Source organism: Gymnoscopelus microlampas (genome assembly GCF_963454915.1).
Source record: "Gymnoscopelus microlampas genome assembly, chromosome: 15".
Classification (NCBI taxonomy): Eukaryota; Metazoa; Chordata; class Actinopteri; order Myctophiformes; family Myctophidae; genus Gymnoscopelus; species Gymnoscopelus microlampas.
The window spans coordinates 50,187,927-50,208,996 of record NC_139952.1 but is presented as its reverse complement, the minus strand read 5'-3'; the positions used below and the strand labels follow the sequence as shown (position 1 = coordinate 50,208,996).

The 21,070-nt window shown below is 43.0% G+C and overlaps 1 protein-coding gene across 1 annotated transcript in view; it reads left to right on the top strand.

Annotated features, from left to right (window-relative positions):
• LOC311062417 (septin-7-like) overlaps positions 1–21,070 on the top strand; it is a 65,603-nt gene that overhangs the window by 9,813 nt on the left and 34,720 nt on the right. The window contains 3 exon segments of the mRNA XM_084081442.1: positions 306–412; positions 16,501–16,601; positions 17,483–17,617. Of these exon segments, the coding sequence (XP_083937568.1) occupies positions 306–412; positions 16,501–16,601; positions 17,483–17,617 (343 nt within the window).

The following is a 21,070-nucleotide window of genomic DNA, read 5'->3' as shown; positions in this document are numbered from 1 at the left end:
CCCCCGAAATTATATGTATTTGGCCGCGGACCCCCATCTCAAAACATTTTGTTCCAGGGACCCCTTTAAAAAAATATATATTCAAAGATTTGCAAAAAAAAAAATCTTGATTTTTCAAAAATAGCAGATCTACAAGCTCGTAGCGCGGCACTCGGTGCCGCGATATGAGCTTGTAGATCTGCTATTTTTGAATAGCCAAAGTATAAAATAATGCTTTTTTGCTCAAATAAAAAAAAATGACACAGATGCGTTCCAGGTCTTAAAGGGTTAGAGTTGACATTTCTCTCTTTGTCTTTGTCTTGTAGGAGAGTCTGGCCTGGGGAAGTCTACGCTCATCAACTCTCTCTTCCTCACAGACCTGTACTCCAGCGAATACCCCGGCCCCTCCCACAGAATTAAGAAGACTGTCCAGGTAAGACTTTAGCCCCTCCCACAGAATTAAAAAGACTGTCCAGGTGAGACTTTAGCTCCTCCCACAGAATTGATTGATTGATTGAATACTTTATTTAGAAAGACATGGAAACAGTACATGGAAGTACAAATCACAATACAAGGTCCTCTAAACTGGATCGCTCATAAAAGCACACCGGCTCATTTAAAATGAGATCCCTGTGCACTGAAATCATGATGACATTTAAGATGAAGTCTCTGTATTTGTCTCTGTGTCTGTTGTTATAAAATACCTTCCTCTGGACACTGTGTTGAGCTGCTAGCTTTGTGTCTGTTGTTCCTCTGGACATTGTGTCAGCTCACCTGGTCAGATGAGCTGTCAGCCCAGGGCTGTGTGAACACAGGTGTGTCTCTCTGTCTCTGTGGTGTTATTCTAACTAAATACTTACCGTATGACATGTCTTGTTATGACTCCTGTCTGCGTGTGTGTGTGTGTGTGTGTGTGTGTGTGTGTGTGTGTGTGTGTGTGTGTGTGTGTGTGTGTGTGTGTGTGTGTGTGTGTGTGTGTGTGTGTGTGTGTGTGTGTGTGTGTGTGTGTGTGTGTGTGTGTGTGTGTGTGTGAGATTTTGGATGATGTAATGTTTCTAATCGCTTACGCTTTGGGATGAAATCCTGGTCTGATTTTGTGGTTTGTTTTCAGTTTCTGGTGTCACACACGCACCTGTGTCACTTTAGATTTCTTTGGCTATTCAAAAATAGCAGATCTACGCTATGAGCTTGTAGATCTGCTATTTTTGAGAAATCTTGAAAATGTTTTCTTTTAATTTTTTTTCAAAAAACAGTTTTAGAAAGGATTTAGAAAACATTTTTAAGAATGGCCTCAGGTCTTAATGGGTTAAAACTGATGCAATGTGAGAGTGCACACTAGCCTCCTGTCTAGCATGAGAGTTTGGAGCTCTACAGTGTTGTAAGCTAAGCTCTGCAGTGTGTCTACGTAGGTGGTGCTCTGCAGTGTGTCTACGTAGGTGGTGCTCTGCAGTGTGTCTACGTAGGTGGTGCTCTGCAGTGTGTCTACGTAGGTGGTGCTCTGCAGTGTGTCTACGTAGGTGGTGCTCTGCAGTGTGTCTACGTAGGTGGTGCTCTGCAGTGTGTCTACGTAGGTGGTGCTCTGCAGTGTGTCTACGTAGGTGGTGCACCTTGCTGGCTCCTCCCACAGCGTCAGTTTGTACGTTTCTGGGAACACATACGTGTCATTTTAGATTTTTATAGCTATAACCGTTATTTCATACTTTGGGCTATTCAAAAATAGCAGATCTACAAGCTTGTAAATCTGCTATGTTTTTGAAAAAACTTGAAGATTTGTGCAAATCTTTGAATATATATATATTTAAAGCGAACAGTTTTTAACTCCAATATTTGCTGGAACAACATATTTTTAGATGGGGTTCTATGGCCTAATACATATCATTGTATATCATATCCTAATACATATCATTGTGGGGGTCCTTGACATGTAAAAGTTGGATCACCACTGATACAGCAACATACTGTTAGGGTTTAGAAAACATTTTTAGATGTGGATTTGGCCAAAACGGGGCCATGCAACATGGCTACATAATGCTGTCCTTACAGGACACACTACTACACACCATGATGTAATACACACAGTACACAGTACTACACACTATGATGTAATACACACAGCTGTCAGAGAAACAGGGGTGTCAGGGTTAGGTGTGTGAGTGTGTTGCATTGACCAGTGACACACCCATGGGTGCTCTGGGTGACACACCCATGGGTGCTCTGGGTGACACACCCATGGGTGCTCTGGGTGACACACCCATGGGTGCTCTGGGTGATACACCCATGGGTGCTCTGAGCACACATCAATCTAGGGCAGAGTTGCTCCACCTTTGATTGGCAAAAGACTAACATTTTATTGATAATATAACATTCATATTTAAAAAAAAAAGAAAAATCGTTATTGAAACATTTTGTTTCTAAAAGGTTTAGATATATTATCCTACATAATATATCCACATTATTCTATATTGATATGGAGGTATTTGGTCATACATATCATGACATGCGGCCCCGCCCTGGTTTCAGTTACTGTAGAGAGAGACGTCTGTTTACATTGTTGTTGAGTGCGTTGTGGCCGTCGTCATGACGACCCCATCATGACAGCATGTCTACTCAGTGACTGAACACTGTCTGTCAGCCCAGTGGAATGTAGAATAAATCATGATGACATCATACCTCACACCTTTTGCTTCGTCCTAACTTCATTCTGTAAGGAAGACGCGGAGAAGCTAATAAAAGATAACAAATAATAAAGATGTTCAATTGAATCTTGTTATAGATTTGTTATCTATATTTATACATTTCAAACTTTTTACATACCATATCTATACCTTCTATCTATCTATACATTCACAGAATGTCTCTTGTCTGTCTGTGCCTGATTGTCTCTGGCAAAATATATGCGCCGTCTGACCCATTTGCCCCAATCTTGGTGTGTCTGACCCAGATGACCCAGATGACCCAGGGCTGTGGTCTGACCCAGGTGACCCAGGGCTGTGGTCTGACCCAGGGTTAATCACAGTGGGTGCGGTGGCACCCTAGGGCGCGTTGTGAGCTTGTAGATCTGCTATTTTCAAACATTTTAGTACTTTTACTTTTGGTACTTTAAGTACAGCATTGACACTTTTACTTAAGTAAAACATTTGAATACTTTCCCCACCACAGCTTCCCCAGTGGCCGTGCTCATCACTGCACACACAGAACCTAAACAGCCTGCTACCCGTGTGGTCGATTGAGCGCCGTGATAAAACGTTGCTCTCTTATCTCGTCTTCGGCTCCGCTGTGTGTCCCTCGACAGCCCTCCCTTCCTCCATCTCCTCCATCTCCTCCTCCTCCTCCTCCATACGTCAGTGTATGACAGTGTGTTGATATGATGGGTGGAGGTTCAGTGTACAAACCAACCCACGTGCATCAGACATGCACTTTTTTAGATGAAACATGACCATGTGTACCAGAGCATGTGAGCGGAGCATGCGGGCATGCTCAAACATTGGGCGCGCGGCCCCCGCCGGGGCGGCTTGAAGCGGCAGGCGGTCCTCGCTCTGAGTAGCGCTCCAACCTTTTCATAAACCAGCTCCGCGCTCACATCAAAAACGCGTCGCTCCACTCCTCACTCCGCTCCGCTCACATGCTCCTCCATAGGCGGCAGTGGCTCAGGGGTAGAGTGGCCGGGTAGAGTGAACTGGAAAACCGCAAGGTTCCCAGTTGGATCCCGGGCTGGGGGGCTCCCCCAGAGTTAGTGTTGAAGTGTCCTTGAGCAAGACGCTGAACCCCTGATTGCTCCTGATGCCTTGCATGGTTTCCTCCGCCATCAGTGTGTAGGGTGACCATATGTCCCGTTTTGTGCGGGACAGTCCCGCATTTCAGTGACTTTTCAAGCGTCCCGCAAATTGAGACGCTGTCCCGCATTTTGATTGATAGGCTCCAGTTTTCAAATATGTGTTTAAAATCTTGATTTTATCAATTAACTGGCTGTTCGCAGCGGAGCAGTGGAGCCTGTCATCAGGGGGCGCCGGGCCGAGTGCGTGTGTGTGTGTGTGTGTGTCTGTCCAGGCTAAAACACTCGCCCCAAAACACACTCGCCCATAAGTTTTTCGCCGACCGAGGCCGCCAGATATACCCGGGGCGAGTGTGTTTTGGGGCGAGCTTTTTTGGACGAGCCGGCCGCGTTCTTGTGAACGAGCAGTGAATTAAATCACGTGTTGCTGGTGGAATACAAGTCGGAAAGAAAATAATCTGCAGCTCAACAACATTTAAGAGGATACAAGAGCTATCTGTGCAAAAGCTGCAAAGTGTGCATATTTAAGCAAGTATTTTAAAACAGTGAAAGCTACCGAGAAAAAAAAAAAAAAAGTGATAGCGACCAGTGACCACGTTGTGAATAATTATAAACAAACAACCTCCTCCTGGTGCTTCCAAGTTGGGGGGTAAACCGAAGGTATTGAAGAGGAGAATGTTATGGTCATCAGAGGATTTAGCAGCTGCCATTCTGATAATGTTAGGAGCATTGGACCTGCCAACAGTGACACTACGAGCAGGTAGGGTCCAACCAAGTGTTTCTAAATTGACTGCAGTCTGCACAGAACCCTATCCATCAGATGAAAGTTTTTATTTGCATAGTAGTTCTATTATAGTTATTATTATCATACTCCTATTACAGAGAAGATTTCATACCCCCCACTTTTTGTGTTTAATTTTTTTGATAATAAATCGGTCAAATCAGGCAAAAATAAATAAGAATTAAATAACATAACCCTAACCTAACCCGAATCCTAACCCTAAAACCGAAATAAAGTAACCAAAAACTAAAAAAAAACCGAACCCAATCCGCCCAGAACCGCCCAAAAAAATCGCGCGCGCGAACGGGGGTCCTCATGCGCGCGCGTGCATGAGTCCCGCGAAGTCCCGTGGAACGGGTTCATCTGTCCCTCATTGGCCCTGTTTGGATCTGGTCACCCTATCAGTGTGTGAATGTGTGTGTGAATGGGTTAAAGGACAACTTTGTTTTTTTACAATCAAGGTTTATATTTTAGCTTGTAATTAAAGTAAATAAAAGATGAGTGTTATTTTTTTTTCATTTACTGCTTTCTATAGTTTAAGCATTCTGTCCGGTGGCTAAATATGTCTTTTTTACACAATAAAAAAGGTCCTGTGGTCTTTGATGGCCAGATGTGAGTTATTGGGGGCTAGAAGAGCTACTGTAAATAATAATAAAGAAAACTGGGTTATTGTGTAAAAAAATACATATTTAGCCACCAGACAGAATGCCCACTGTAAAAAAGATAGCGAAAATTGCTAAAACTATAGAAAGCAGTATTATTATTTTTTTAACACTCATCTTTTATTTACTTTAATTACAATCTAAAACATAAACCTTGGTTGTAAAAAAACAAAGTTGTCCTTTAATGGCACACTCAATGTAAAGCGCTTTGGATAAAAGCGCTATACTGTATAAATGCACCATTTACCATCTACATGCTCTGATGTGTACCAAATACAATAACCTTGTGTATAATATATACATTTTGCAAATCAGAGTTGAACTACTGTCATGTTTCTGTGTTTAGTACATGCTGTAGTCAGCTGACCTCCTGGCTTTGCCTCTGATTGTTGGCTTGGACCATGCAGACTCCATGCAGTGGAACCTAGCCTATAGGTAGACGGTATACATCTCAGTATTAACGGCTTTGTGTTGTTATGGTCTGACCTACAAGCTCACAAACACGCTGCAACGCAACATGTTGAGAGCTTGTAGATCGGCTAAGAGATTTGGGGAATCTCTTTTTCCCCTCTTTTTTTTTAGAGGGGAAAAAGGAGGGGACCAAGTATAGACCCGCCAGGGCAGTGGCTCTGGGGGAGCCCCAGGGGATCTTGACGGGGTTCCAGGGGGTCCCCAGCTAAATGATGTAATATGGCATCACAAACAGTTGAACAATTGTACCCTATATTCATCTACAAAAAAATAAATAAAAAAAAATGCAATGGCAGATTGGTCTGGAACCAGGCCACTAGAGGGCACCCAGGTCAGCTCAGTATAGAGGTTAAGAGGGTAGAAGGGTATGACTGCATGCATCATGCCCACCAGGACAGTGGTAGAAGGGCCGATTTACGCGGTCACAGCTTTTCTCTGTTCTGGCCCCACAGTGGTGGAATGAACTCCCCACTGATGTCAGGACAGCAGAGACACTGATGTCGGGACAGCAGAGTCACTGATGTCAGGACAGCAGAGACACTGATGTCAGGACAGCAGTGTCTCTGCTGTCCCGACATCAGTGTCTCTGCTGTCGGGACAGCAGAGTCACTGATGTCGGGACAGCAGAGTCACTGATGTCGGGACAGCAGAGTCACTGATGTCGGGACAGCAGAGTCACTGATGTCGGGACAGCAGAGACACTGATGTCGGGACAGCAGAGACACTGATGTCGGGACAGCAGAGACACTGATGTCGGGACAGCAGAGTCACTGATGTCGGGACAGCAGAGACACTGATGTCGGGACAGCAGAGACACTGATGTCGGGACAGCAGAGACACTGATGTCGGGACAGCAGAGACACTGATGTCGGGACAGCAGAGTCACTGATGTCGGGACAGCAGAGTCACTGATGTCGGGACAGCAGAGACACTGATGTCGGGACAGCAGAGTCACTGATGTCGGGACAGCAGAGTCACTGATGTCGGGACAGCAGAGTCACTGATGTCGGGACAGCAGAGACACTGATGTCGGGACAGCAGAGACACTGATGTCGGGACAGCAGAGACACTGATGTCGGGACAGCAGAGACACTGATGTCGGGACAGCAGAGACACTGATGTCGGGACAGCAGAGACACTGATGTCGGGACAGCAGAGACACTGATGTCGGGACAGCAGAGACACTGATGTCGGGACAGCAGAGTCACTGATGTCGGGACAGCAGAGACACTGATGTCGGGACAGCAGAGTCACTGATGTCGGGACAGCAGAGACACTGATGTCAGGACAGCAGAGACACTGATGTCGGGACAGCAGAGACACTGATGTCGGGACAGCAGAGACACTGATGTCAGGACAGCAGAGTCACTGATGTCAGGACAGCAGAGTCACTGCCCATCTTTCACCACAGGCTGAAAACCCACCTCTTCAGGAAACACTACCCTGACCCTTCCTCTTAGCCTGGCCTACTTGTTGTCAATTATTTGTATGAGCTCTTGTTTTATTGGATCTTGTTTATTTGATACACTTATTTGTTTTAGCTCTTGCTCATTTGATTTTCCTATATTGCACCCGAAATGTTGCACTTTTACCGTAGCAATAGGTATGCTCTTAGTTGCTTGTTTTAGAAGAGAATGCACTTCAGACTTCTGGTGATTAGTAGTTTTGTTTCCTACCTATGTTGAATGCACTTATTGTAAGTCTCTTTGGATGAAAGCGTCTGCTAAATGACTGTAATGTAATGTAGAAGGGTATGACTGCATGAAGGACAGAGAAACAGTAGCTGACAGAAGAGACTTAACATCAGACGCGTCGCTAGGTCTCTACTAGGTCGCGGATTTCGCGGATTAGGGTGCTTTTTTCCCCGTTTTTTGTTACTTTATTTCGGTTTTAGGGTTAGGGGTAGGGTTAGGTTAGGGTGATAGATATATAATTCAAAAAAAAAAAAACTTTTAATTTTTTATTTTTTATTTTATTTTTATTGGTGGCTTTGGACAAAACATTGGTGGCTATAGCCACCGAAGCCCACCCCTAACGACGCCACTGCTTAACATCTCTCTCACATCTTTCACGTTTGATGTCAGAGTGGTAGTGTCATTTTTAGATTTGAGCTAAAAAGCATTATATTACACTTTGGGCTATTCAAAAATAGCAGATCTACAAGCTCATAGCGCGGCACCGAGTGCCGCGCTACGAGCTTATAGATCTGCTATTTTTGAAAAATCATGAAAATGTGTGAAAATCTTTGAATATATATATTTTTAAAGGGAACATTTTTTACTCAAATCTTTGATTCTGGGGGGTCCCTGGAACAACATATTTTGATGGGGGTCCGCGGCCAAATACATATAATTTTGGGGGTCCTTGACATGAAAAAGATTGAGCACCACTGATATAGAAACATACGTTTTTCAGAAAACTGTTGGGATTTAGGAGACATGTAGAATCGGCTTCAGGTCTCAATGGGTTAACACAGTGATAGAGATTGAGGAATCATCATGGTAGCTTCACATAGACTTTTGGGGGTCGGCAGAAATTCTTCCCTTTTAGTGTTTTTTTACAAAGCGCTCCACCTCGCATATTTGGTCTTACAACTTCCTTTTGAAGTGTGAAATGTGATCCTGTCTTGTGTGAAGTTGTTCCAACGTAAACACCCCCCCCCCCCTCTCTCTCTCTCTCTCTATCTCTCTCTCTCTCTCTCTGCATCTGTGTTTATTAGACGTTTTACCCCTTTACAATTCAGATCAGTAGAGCATGCCCTGGGCTACATCGGGGCCACATTTGGTGCATGTAAGACTGATTAGCGCGAAAATATCCCTAAGGCCCGGGACTATTGCTGAAATATTGTCCATATACAGTAGGTGATTATGCTAATAAAAGCTAATTACGCTAATTCTGAAAATTGCTCAACATATGCAAGTTAGCATCCGGCAGTTTCTACATGCTGGGGGACCCCTACTCAACATTTATAACATAAAACCTTGTTTCTACATGCTGGGGACCCATACTCAACATTTATAACATAAAACCTTGTTTCTACATGCTGGGGGACCCCTACTCAACATTTATAACATAAAACCTTGTTTCTACATGCTGGGGACCCATACTCAACATTTCTAACATAAAACCTTGTTTCTACATGCTGGGGACCCATACTCAACATTTATAACATAAAACCTTGTTTCTACATGCTGGGGACCCATACTCAACATTTATAACATAAAACCTTGTTTCTACATGCTGGGGACCCATACTCAACATTTATAACATAAAACCTTGTTTCTACATGCTGGGGACCCATACTCAACATTTATAACATAAAACCTTGTTTCTACATGCTGGGGGACCCATACTCAACATTTATAACATAAAACCTTGTTTCTACATGCTGGGGACCCATACTCAACATTTATAACATAAAACCTTGTTTCTACATGCTGGGGACCCCTACTCAACATTTATAACATAAAACCTTGTTTCTACATGCTGGGGACCCATACTCAACATTTATAACATAAAACCTTGTTTCTACATGCTGGGGACCCCTACTCAACATTTATAACATAAAACCTTGTTTCTACATGCTGGGGACCCATACTCAACATTTATAACATAAAACCTTGTTTCTACATGCTGGGGACCCCTACTCAACATTTATAACATAAAACCTTGTTTCTACATGCTGGGGACCCATACTCAACATTTATAACATAAAACCTTGTTTCTACATGCTGGGGACCCCTACTCAACATTTATAACATAAAACCTTGTTTCTACATGCTGGGGACCCCTACTCAACATTTATAACATAAAACCTTGTTTCTACATGCTGGGGACCCATACTCAACATTTATAACATAAAACCTTGTTTCTACATGCTGGGGGACCCCTACTCAACATTTATAACATAAAACCTTGTTTCTACATGCTGGGGACCCCTACTCAACATTTATAACATAAAACCTTGTTTCTACATGCTGGGGACCCATACTCAACATTTATAACATAAAACCTTGTTTCTACATGCTGGGGGACCCCTACTCAACATTTATAACATAAAACCTTGTTTCTACATGCTGGGGACCCCTACTCAACATTTATAACATAAAACCTTGTTTCTACATGCTGGGGGACCCCTACTCAACATTTATAACATAAAACCTTGTTTCTACATGCTGGGGACCCCTACTCAACATTTATAACATAAAACCTTGTTTCTACATGCTGGGGGACCCCTACTCAACATTTATAACATAAAACCTTGTTTCTACATGCTGGGGACCCCTACTCAACATTTATAACATAAAACCTTGTTTCTACATGCTGGGGGACCCCTACTCAACATTTATAACATAAAACCTTGTTTCTACATGCTGGGGACCCATACTCAACATTTATAACATAAAACCTTGTTTCTACATGCTGGGGGACCCCTACTCAACATTTATAACATAAAACCTTGTTTCTACATGCTGGGGGACCCCTACTCAACATTTATAACATAAAACCTTGTTTCTACATGCTGGGGGACCCCTACTCAACATTTATAACATAAAACCTTGTTTCTACATGCTGGGGGACCCCTACTCAACATTTATAACATAAAACCTTGTTTCTACATGCTGGGGACCCCTACTCAACATTTATAACATAAAACCTTGTTTCTACATGCTGGGGACCCCTACTCAACATTTATAACATAAAACCTTGTTTCTACATGCTGGGGGACCCCTACTCAACATTTATAACATAAAACCTTGTTTCTACATGCTGGGGACCCCTACTCAACATTTATAACATAAAACCTTGTTTCTACATGCTGGGGACCCCTACTCAACATTTATAACATAAAACCTTGTTTCTACATGCTGGGGGACCCCTACTCAACATTTATAACATAAAACCTTGTTTCTACATGCTGGGGACCCCTACTCAACATTTATAACATAAAACCTTGTTTCTACATGCTGGGGGACCCCTACTCAACATTTATAACATAAAACCTTGTTTCTACATGCTGGGGACCCATACTCAACATTTATAACATAAAACCTTGTTTCTACATGCTGGGGGACCCCTACTCAACATTTATAACATAAAACCTTGTTTCTACATGCTGGGGACCCATACTCAACATTTATAACATAAAACCTTGTTTCTACATGCTGGGGACCCATACTCAACATTTATAACATAAAACCTTGTTTCTACATGCTGGGGGACCCCTACTCAACATTTATAACATAAAACCTTGTTTCTACATGCTGGGGACCCCTACTCAACATTTATAACATAAAACCTTGTTTCTACATGCTGGGGGACCCCTACTCAACATTTATAACATAAAACCTTGTTTCTACATGCTGGGGGACCCCTACTCAACATTTATAACATAAAACCTTGTTTCTACATGCTGGGGGACCCATACTCAACATTTATAACATAAAACCTTGTTTCTACATGCTGGGGACCCCTACTCAACATTTATAACATAAAACCTTGTTTCTACATGCTGGGGGACCCCTACTCAACATTTATAACATAAAACCTTGTTTCTACATGCTGGGGGACCCATACTCAACATTTATAACATAAAACCTTGTTTCTACATGCTGGGGACCCATACTCAACATTTATAACATAAAACCTTGTTTCTACATGCTGGGGGACCCCTACTCAACATTTCTAACATAAAACCTTGTTTCTACATGCTGGGGACCCCTACTCAACATTTATAACATAAAACCTTGTTTCTACATGCTGGGGGACCCCTACTCAACATTTATAACATAAAACCTTGGTGTACTCAACATGTCCGGGTTCACATTCTGGCAAGTGGACTAATGGAGGGATGGATAGAGGGAGGGATGGAGGGAGGGATGGATGGATGGAAGGAGGGAGGCATCAACCATAGCCCTCCGGGCTATGGTTGATGCCCGACCACCGATCTGCCACCTCGATCTGCCACCTCGGGTCTGCCACCTCGGGTCGACTGATTGCCTCGTCACTCAAGGGTCCTGCTGGTCGATCGACACGGTCACGACTTTTTTCTGTTCTGGCCCCACAGTGGTGGAATGAACTTCCCACTGATGTCAGGACAGCAGAGTCACTGATGTCAGGACAGCAGAGTCACTGATGTCAGGACAGTAGAGTCACTGATGTCAGGACAGCAGAGTCACTGATGTCAGGACAGCAGAGTCACTGATGTCAGGACAGCAGAGACACTGATGTCAGGACAGCAGAGTCACTGATGTCAGGACAGCAGAGTCACTGATGTCAGGACAGCAGAGTCACTGATGTCAGGACAGCAGAGTCACTGATGTCAGGACAGCAGAGTCACTGATGTCAGGACAGCAGAGTCACTGATGTCAGGACAGCAGAGTCACTGATGTCAGGACAGCAGAGTCACTGATGTCAGGACAGCAGAGTCACTGATGTCAGGACAGCAGAGTCACTGCCCATCTTTCACCACAGGCTGAAAACCCACCTCTTCAGGAAACACTACCCTTCCTCTTTGCCTGGCTTACTTGTTGTTAACTAGTTGTACGAACTATTGTTTTATTGTTGTATTGTTTTATTGGATCTTGTTTAGTCGATACACTTTTTGTTTGAGCTCGTGCTCATTTGATTTTGCTATCTTGTCTCATGTGTTTAAGACAGTAGGTAGCTGATATATTACACTTTTACCTCAGCACTAGGTATACTCTTAGTTACTTGTTTTAGAAGAGAATGCACTTCAGACTTCTGGTGATTAGTAGTTTAGTTCCCTACCTATGTTGAATACACTTATTATAAGTCTCTTTGGATAAAAGCGTCTGCTAAATGACTGTAATGTAGGGATGGAGGGATGGATAGAGGGAGGGATGGATAGAGGGAGGGATGGAGGGATGGAGGGAGGGATGGATGCCGGAGGCTCCAGATGATAAACTCTGCAGGGTTTTTAGCGGTGGATCCCTGGAGAAATGTGTGCTTTGTGCCCAGAGGCTTGTTTATGCTGGAGAGAGAGAGAGAACGAGATGATAAGGAGAGAGAAGGAACAGAGGACTCTTTCTTTCTCTCTCTCTCTGTCTCTGTGTCTCTCTCTCTCTCTCTCTCTCTCTCTCTCTCTCTCTCTCTCTCTCTCTCTCTCTCTCTCTCTCTCTCTCTCTCTCTCTCTCTCTCTCTCTCTCTCTCTCTCTCTCTCTCTCTCTCTCTCTCTCTCTCTCTCTCTCTCTGGGAACCACAAAGTAATTACGTTTTAAATAATTGTGGTCGCTTTTGTTTCCAAGTCATGCCAAAGCAATGTGATGAAACCCAGTGGAATGCTGAGTTCTAATGAAGAGCAGTCCTGTCTGTTTGGAGGAGAGGAGGACTGAGAATGACTGTTGAAATGTGTGTTATTAATAATTATTATACAGTGGTGGACAAAGTAATTACTGTTATTATTTTTTTTAAATGCAAAAAAGAAAGAAAGAAATGGCATTCATAAGATGCCATCCTTACATTTTGATGTCCTCACATGTATAGTAATACAAACCTGTGTGTGTGTGTGTGTGTGTGTGTGTGTGTGTGTGTGTGTGTGTGTGTGTGTGTGTGTGTGTGTGTGTGTGTGTGTGTGTGTGTGTGTTGTGTGTGTGTGTGTGTGTGTGTGTGTGTGTGTGTGTGTGTGTGTGTGTGTGTGTGTGTGTGTGTGCGCACACACCACAGAGCATTCTGCGGTGCTGTAAGTGTGAGGTAACAGCTCAGTTTAGCTGAGGTTACGCTGCAAAATGTGACCGACTCCTCGGTGCGCTGAAACCAAACACCTTTAAAAAAAATATATATATATATACTGTATATACAGTATATATATGTCACTGCAGTCCCTGCAACACCCACCCAGTGGGGGATGGGGGGGGCATCGGCTTGAGAAAAAGTCAGTTTTGCACTTGGACACCAACCAACCAGCGTCAGCAGTCAGACGACATAATGAAGAGTTGGTGTGTGTGTGTGTGTGTCTGTCTGTAGTGTGTGTGTGTGTGTGTGTGTGTGTGTGTGTGTGTGTGTGTTTGTGTGTGTCAGCGTCTGTCGGCACACTGCTAAGCAGACTGGACCTGACCTCAGTGCTTCAAAGATGCACTGTTCCTCATCACTCACTCATGAGAACACACTGTGTGTGTGTGTGTGTGTGTGTGTGTGTGTGTGTGTGTGTGTGTGTGTGTGTGTGTGTGTGTGTGTGTGTGTGTGTGTGTGTGTGTGTGTGTGTGTGTGTGTGTGTGTGTGTGTGTGTGTGTGTGTGTGTGTGTGTGTGTGAGGTCGTCTGGCACGGATCTACTGATTAAATCAGACTGGCTAATTTGCGAATCACGAGTTTGTTCCCAGCCCCCCCCCCCCCCCCCCCCCCCCCCACGCTGATGAACATATGAGGTTTCCACCCGACAGAGATGACCATTCTTAAAAATGTTTTCTAAATCCTAACAGTATTTTGAAAAAAAATTGTTAAAAAAAAAATCACGATTTTTAGACATTATTTTATACTTTGGGCTATTCAAAAATAGCAGATCTACTAATTGTCTGCAAACAATTTGTTTTGAAAAATGGTGAAAATGTGTGCAAATCTATGAATATATGTATTTTATAAAGTGAACATTTTCAACTCAAATCTTTGCTTCTGCTGGATTCTACAAATGTCTTCTAAATCCTAACAGTTCTTTTATTATTATTATTTTTTTAACTTGTTGCTATAATATCAGTGGTTCTCAAACTTTATTCATGTCAAGGACCCCCAAAATGATATGTATTTGTCTGCAGACCCCCATCTCAAAATATTTTCTTCCAGGGACCCCCACCAGAAAAAAAGATTTGAGTTAAAAATGTATATATATATATATATATATATATATATTCAAAGATTTGCACAGATTTTCATGATTTTTTCTTAAGAAATAGCAGACCTACAAGCTCTGAGCTTGTAGATCTGCTATTGTTGAATAGCCAAAGACATCTAAAATGACACAGATGCGTTCCCTTCCCGCATTGAATGAGTTAAGAAGTCACAGAGGTGCATTGTTGTCCAGAAACATGTTCCAAGACGGCAGACAGTCGTTCTGGTTGTTCTGCTCAGACGCTTTGGAGAAAACAAGCCATTGTACTTTTGGTCTCTGTTCCATCGCTGTCTGGGAGTGTGTGTTATCATTCTGTGTTCTACAGCAGTAGTTCTCTACCTGTGTGGATAGTCTTTTTAATGAAAGACTATCATTGGCCATGTTGACAATGACAATATGAGATAGAAACATTTACTTTGGGCCTTATGCTTTTAGTAATGTAATCTGCCAGTATACAGTATCCTGATGTTTTTCTTTGGCAGTATTATTTGTGTACATACTGGCCCTCATTTATCAACGCGGTGCAGACCAAATAATGGGCGTACGGCATTTATCAATATATCCTGACGTGGGCTTCATCCTACGGTACGCTGAGATCTCACGTCTGGTAGAGAGCAGTTGTTGACGTTGGCTGCTCCCGTTTATTCCATCCTAGACCTGCGGAGCAACATTGTCTGACTGTCTGACAGGCATCTGGACACATAATCCACTCCTAAATGTATATCTACACTAATAAATAATCCCTGTAAAAATATAATATTTTATAAACAAATTTAAACTGCTTTAACAGTCATTCGGTTAAGCTTGCAGATCTGGCTGCATTGGCTATTTGAAAATAGCAGATCTACATCGCGACGCGTTGTGAGCTTGTAGATCTGCTATTTTCAAAATATAGAGCGATTCTGCGAGCGCATTTTCGTGAGTTTAGACCCGGCGCAGCGGCGCTGCTGTTATCTTTTCATGGCCACCAGGAGATCAGACACTTAACCCATGGTCCAACACACACCAGCCTTCATCCATTAATGTTGCAAATCGGTACACAGTATGTCTATAGTCATGTGATCAACACGGATCTGTTTGGTTTTCCAGATTCCATTCCTCATTGGCTAAGGTTGGCTTCCAAAGTCTGCAGGATTGGTCCGTTTTGAACAAAATGCCTCAAACTATGAACGCAGCTTGCGATTTCCGTGAAATTTCACACACACATTCCCACTAGACCATTGGTTCTCAAAATGGGGTCCGAGGACCCCCAGGGGTACTTGAGGGGGTTCCAGGGGGTCCCCAGCTAAATGATGGACAGGAACCAAATGGACCCTTATGGGTCTGTAACTCTGAGAGTGTACAAATGTGGTTCCATTTGTACACTCTCAGAGTTAAATTAACATTAATATGAATTGGGGTCCCAGAGACATACATGCCATTAAATGGGGGTACGTAGCCTAATGCATGTCAAACTGGGGGTCCTTGAAATTAAAATGGTTGAAATCACTGCTAGAGAGCCTTAAAAATCTTCTCTTATGGGGGTCCCTGGCTTATCTTTTCAAATGAGGGTCCGCGGTCTAATAAGTGTCTATTTGGGGGTCCTTGGCACGAAAAAGTTTGAGAACCACTGCACTAGACCAAGGAAGAAATGGCACCCTTTTCACATTGGCCTGTTATAGCGCCACCAGGAGGCCAGAATAACCTACCTGACCTGGCGGAGACCTGTGCTCCGAGGAGCACTTTTTCTAGTTAGTTTCTATTGTTCTGTGATGCCTCTGATTTCAGGTAGAACCGTCTTAAGGTTCTAATGATGTGTTTCCTGTTCTTCAGGTAGAACAGTCTTAAGGTTCTAATGATGTGTTTCCTGTTCTTCAGGTAGAACAGTCTTAAGGTTCTAATGATGTGTTTCCTGTTCCTCAGGTAGAACAGTCTTAAGGTTCTAATGATGTGTTTCCTGTTCCTCAGGTAGAACAGTCTTAAGGTTCTAATGATGTGTTTCCTGTTCCTCAGGTAGAACAGTCTAAGGTTCTGGTGAAGGAGGGAGGGGTCCAGCTCCTCCTGACCATCGTGGACACCCCAGGCTTTGGTGACGCTGTGGACAACAGTAACTGGTGAGTTTAATGGACTCTTAACTGACTATTCATTTCCATTACAAATGAACCATTAACGATTTAATTGTGTTTTTGACTGAATGACGTCTCTGTTTGGTTTTCATGCTTCGTAAAACACAAGATTCTCAGGGCAGATGTGACAAATAACTTAAATATTAAAAGATAATTACTGACATATTTAACAACTTTATACTTAATGTAATAACAGCAGCCTTGGCTGCCGTGTTAACCCATTAACCCATTAACTCATCACGGGGGGTTTCACTGTGCTTCCTTCCGTTCGCTTGTCACACGCCGTTGAAAATAGCATGTCTCACCAAAAATACATGGTAAAACACAGGAGCTGAGATACAGGCCATTTCCCAAATACTTTAACCAGGAAGTGAATGGAGCAGTAAATCTTAACAAAATAATAATAATAATAATAATAATAATAATATATATATTGTTTTTAAACACAGCAGGCGTCAAAAGACGTCTTTGGCGGCGAATGCGTTGAATAAGACATGTGTCTGACTGTACCTCATGATGTCTAATAATAAAGTATTTAACTGAATGACTGCCAGAATTATTTCAGATTTTTTGCTGTTTTCTGCCAGAGATTTTTCATTGAAATTAAAAAAGTACTCAGGAGAATTTTTAAGTTTTGAGTTAACAAGGAAGTGGATAGGAGTCTAGATCTTCGAAAAATCATATCTCCTTGGTCTTTTGGGTCAAATTGAAAAAAATGTTTTCAATTTTTTTCTTTTTTTTTCAATAGAACGCATTTATGCGATCTTGGCGGCCAAGTGCGCTATTTAATAGATCGCATTTATGCGTGATTGGCAGGTATTGAGTTAATAAATGGATCAGTCACAGTCTATAAACCCTCTCCCTCTCAGCTGGCAGCCGGTGATCGACCACATCGACAGTAAGTTTGAGGATTACCTCAACGCAGAGTCCCGGGTCAACCGCCGCCAAATGCCCGACAACAGAGTGCACTGCTGCCTCTACTTCATCGCCCCCTCTGGACACGGGTAGGTAGCGCACGCAGTTGGTGGTTTGTCAACTTTTGCTTTTCAGCGTTTTCCAATAATGGCCAATCACCAGGACCCCCGTTCTGACACGCATCAGACCACGGACCCCCATTCGATTCCATGTTTATCTGTGGGACAAATGTACAGATCTCCACTGTAAAATCCTCTGCGTTGGGAGACGTTGTGAGCTTGTAGATCGGCTATTTTTGGCAAAGCTTTGATGTAGAGCTAGAGTTTAATCTCTCACCACTGCCAGCGTTTTATTGTTGTTTTTTTGTTGTTTTTTCACGTCGCCACAGACCTCGCTAAATCCGTTAAAAATCGATTTTCCATATTCCATCCTGATTGGCTAAGGTTGGCTTCCAAAGTTTGCAGGATTTGTCCGTTTTGAACAAAATGTCTCAAATCATGAACGCAGCTTGCGATTTCCATAAAATTTCACACGCACATTCCCACTAGGCCGAGGAAGAAATGCCACCCTTATTCACATTGGCCTGTTATAGCGCCACCAGCAGGTCTAATCTTAGCAAAACACATTTTTGGAACAAAAGCCTCAAATCATGAATGCAGTGTCTGCTTGCCGTGAAAGACCTAAGAATAAATGACACCCCTTTTCACATTGGCCTATTATAGCGCCACCAGGAGGCCACAATAACGTACCTGACCTGGCGGAGACCTGTGCTCCGAGGAGCACTTTTTCTAGTTATTATTGTCTCCGCCAGGCCGAAGGTTCAAGGGGCGGCCATAGCTGAGTGGTTAGTGAGCCCGCCTAGAGAGCCAGAGGTCCTGGTTGCCCCAGGTTCGATTCCAGGCCAGGCCAGCATATGTGTCGATGAATGTGTCCCTGAGCAAGACTCTTAACCCCTAATTGCTCACAGGTTCTCATTGGAAACAAGAGACCGCAAGGACTTTCATGAACGACCTGTTAAAAGGAATTATCCTTATCCTTATGTGTCCATGTCCAGACTGATGCCTCTGGACATTGGGCCGGATGCATAAAGGGATTTGCGACCATATTTTGTACGTACCGGCATTTAGGACAAGTCGTACATTTCCACCTGATGCATAAAGATTTTTTGGTCTGTGTTTTGTGCGTCAGGTGCGCACGTTCTCAGGTCAGCCCCGAGGCTGGCGTACCAGGGCTGAAATGTGCGTATGTCTTTAGAATGCTTTATTCTTCATTTCAAAATCAATTACAACAGTGGCAAACCTCAAATAAAATATATATGTGCCCAACATTTGTCAACACATATATATAAAACATTAAAAATAAATGTCAAACGATATATTGCTTGTAGCCTATGCATAATATAGACATGATGTAGATTCCACCGCTTTTTATTTATTTTCTAGGCTATATGAGTCGCAGCTGAATTATTAGGTGTGTGTTTGCCAGCGGGCCATCTCAGCCAAAGTGTCACGTAATAATGAAAATAGGCTATGATGCCTTAATGAAACTGCGGAGGGACTGACTGCATCAGTGTCCGTGTCGCGGTATTAATTTGTAAAGCCTACTGTAGGCTACTGTATATTGATCACATGAACGCCACACACAACAGCCTAATAAATATTACCATCTGATGAGGAAAAATAAAGTGGATGAAAGCTGTGTCCAGAACCATTCCCCATTCCGACGTAGGACAGTGATATCCAAAATGAACTAATTTAATCAATAAGCTCTGGTCCATAATCGGATAGAAGCGTTCCACTTGTATGCCCTGGATTTATTTTCAACATCATATTTAAGGTGCGCAATGTTCATTAGAAAATGCTTCTAATATCCTTTCCACGTTTTATTAGCCTTTTATTTTGTAATGGGGTTAAACCTTGTAAACTTCTTTATTCTCATTACACATGAGAGCATTTATTACGTAGGCCATTATAAGCACTTTAATTTAACCGTTGTGAGCTTGTAGATCTGCTATTTACTTTTAAAATCGTGTAATAAAATTTGGAAGATTTGGAAGATTTTTTAAACATTCTAACAACCCAAATCTGCCTCCAGCTCGCACAAAACATTTTCAGATGGGGCTTATAGGGATAAATTAGCATACATATTAACTTGGGGGTCCATGACATGAAAATATTTGAGAACCACCGGTTAAAACAATTAAACAATTGTGAAGCAAGCCCAAATAACCAACTACACTTTAGAAACAAGCCAAAAAAAACGCATCCCACAGCTCCCAATATTTACAAGCAACTTTACAGAAAAATAAGTCCAAATTCGCTTATAATAAACGGACATGGCAACACTGTTTGGCACGGTTCAGCACGGTGACGTTGAAGTTGGATGCTGTTGGATGCAGCCTTCCAGAGAGTAATCATCACACCTGGTCATACGCACTGGTCATACGCACGTCTCTGTCATATACGACACCCCTTTTGAATCGCACGTCCGTTAGTGAGTACCAGAAATACGACCTCCTTTACGAACTTCATTTACACCATATTTACGACCCTCGTTATGAATCGGGGCCATTGAGTTTATATGTCTCTCTCTCTCTATGTCTCTCTCTATGTCTCTCTGTCCTCTGCTCCAGACTGAAGCCTCTGGACATAGAGTTTATATGTCTCTCTCTCTCTCTCTCTGTCTCTCTATGTCTCTATGTCTCTCTATGTCTCTCTGTCTCTCTGCTCCAGACTGAAGCCTCTGGACATAGAGTTTATATGTCTCTCTCTCTCTCTCTCTGTCTCTCTATGTCTCTCTGTCTCTCTATGTCTCTCTGTCTCTCTGCTCCAGACTGAAGCCTCTGGACATAGAGTTTATATGTGTCTCTCTCTCTCTCTCTCTGTCTCTCTATGTCTCTCTGTCTCTCTGTCTCTCTGTCCTCTGCTCCAGACTGAAGCCTCTGGACATTGAGTTTATATGTCTCTCTCTCTCTATGTCTCTCTATGTCTCTCTGTCCTCTGCTCCAGACTGAAGCCTCTGGACATAGAGTTTATATGTCTCTCTCTCTCTCTCTCTGTCTCTCTCTCTCTCTATGTCTCTCTATGTCTCTCTGTCCTCTGTCCTCTGCTCCAGACTGAAGCCTCTGGACATAGAGTTTATATGTCTCTCTCTCTCTCTCTATGTCTCTCTATGTCTCTATGTCTCTCTGTCTCTCTGTCCTCTGCTCCAGACTGAAGCCTCTGGACATTGAGTTTATATGTCTCTCTCTCTCTCTCTCTGTCTCTCTCTCTCTCTATGTCTCTCTATGTCTCTCTGTCCTCTGCTCCAGACTGAAGCCTCTGGACATTGAGTTTATATGTCTCTCTCTCTCTCTCTCTCTCTATGTCTCTCTCTCTCTCTCTCTCTCTCTCTATGTCTCTATGTCTCTCTGTCCTCTGCTCCAGACTGAAGCCTCTGGACATAGAGTTTATATGTCTCTCTCTCTCTCTCTCTCTCTCTCTGTCTCTCTATGTCTCTCTGTCCTCTGCTCCAGACTGAAGCCTCTGGACATAGAGTTTATA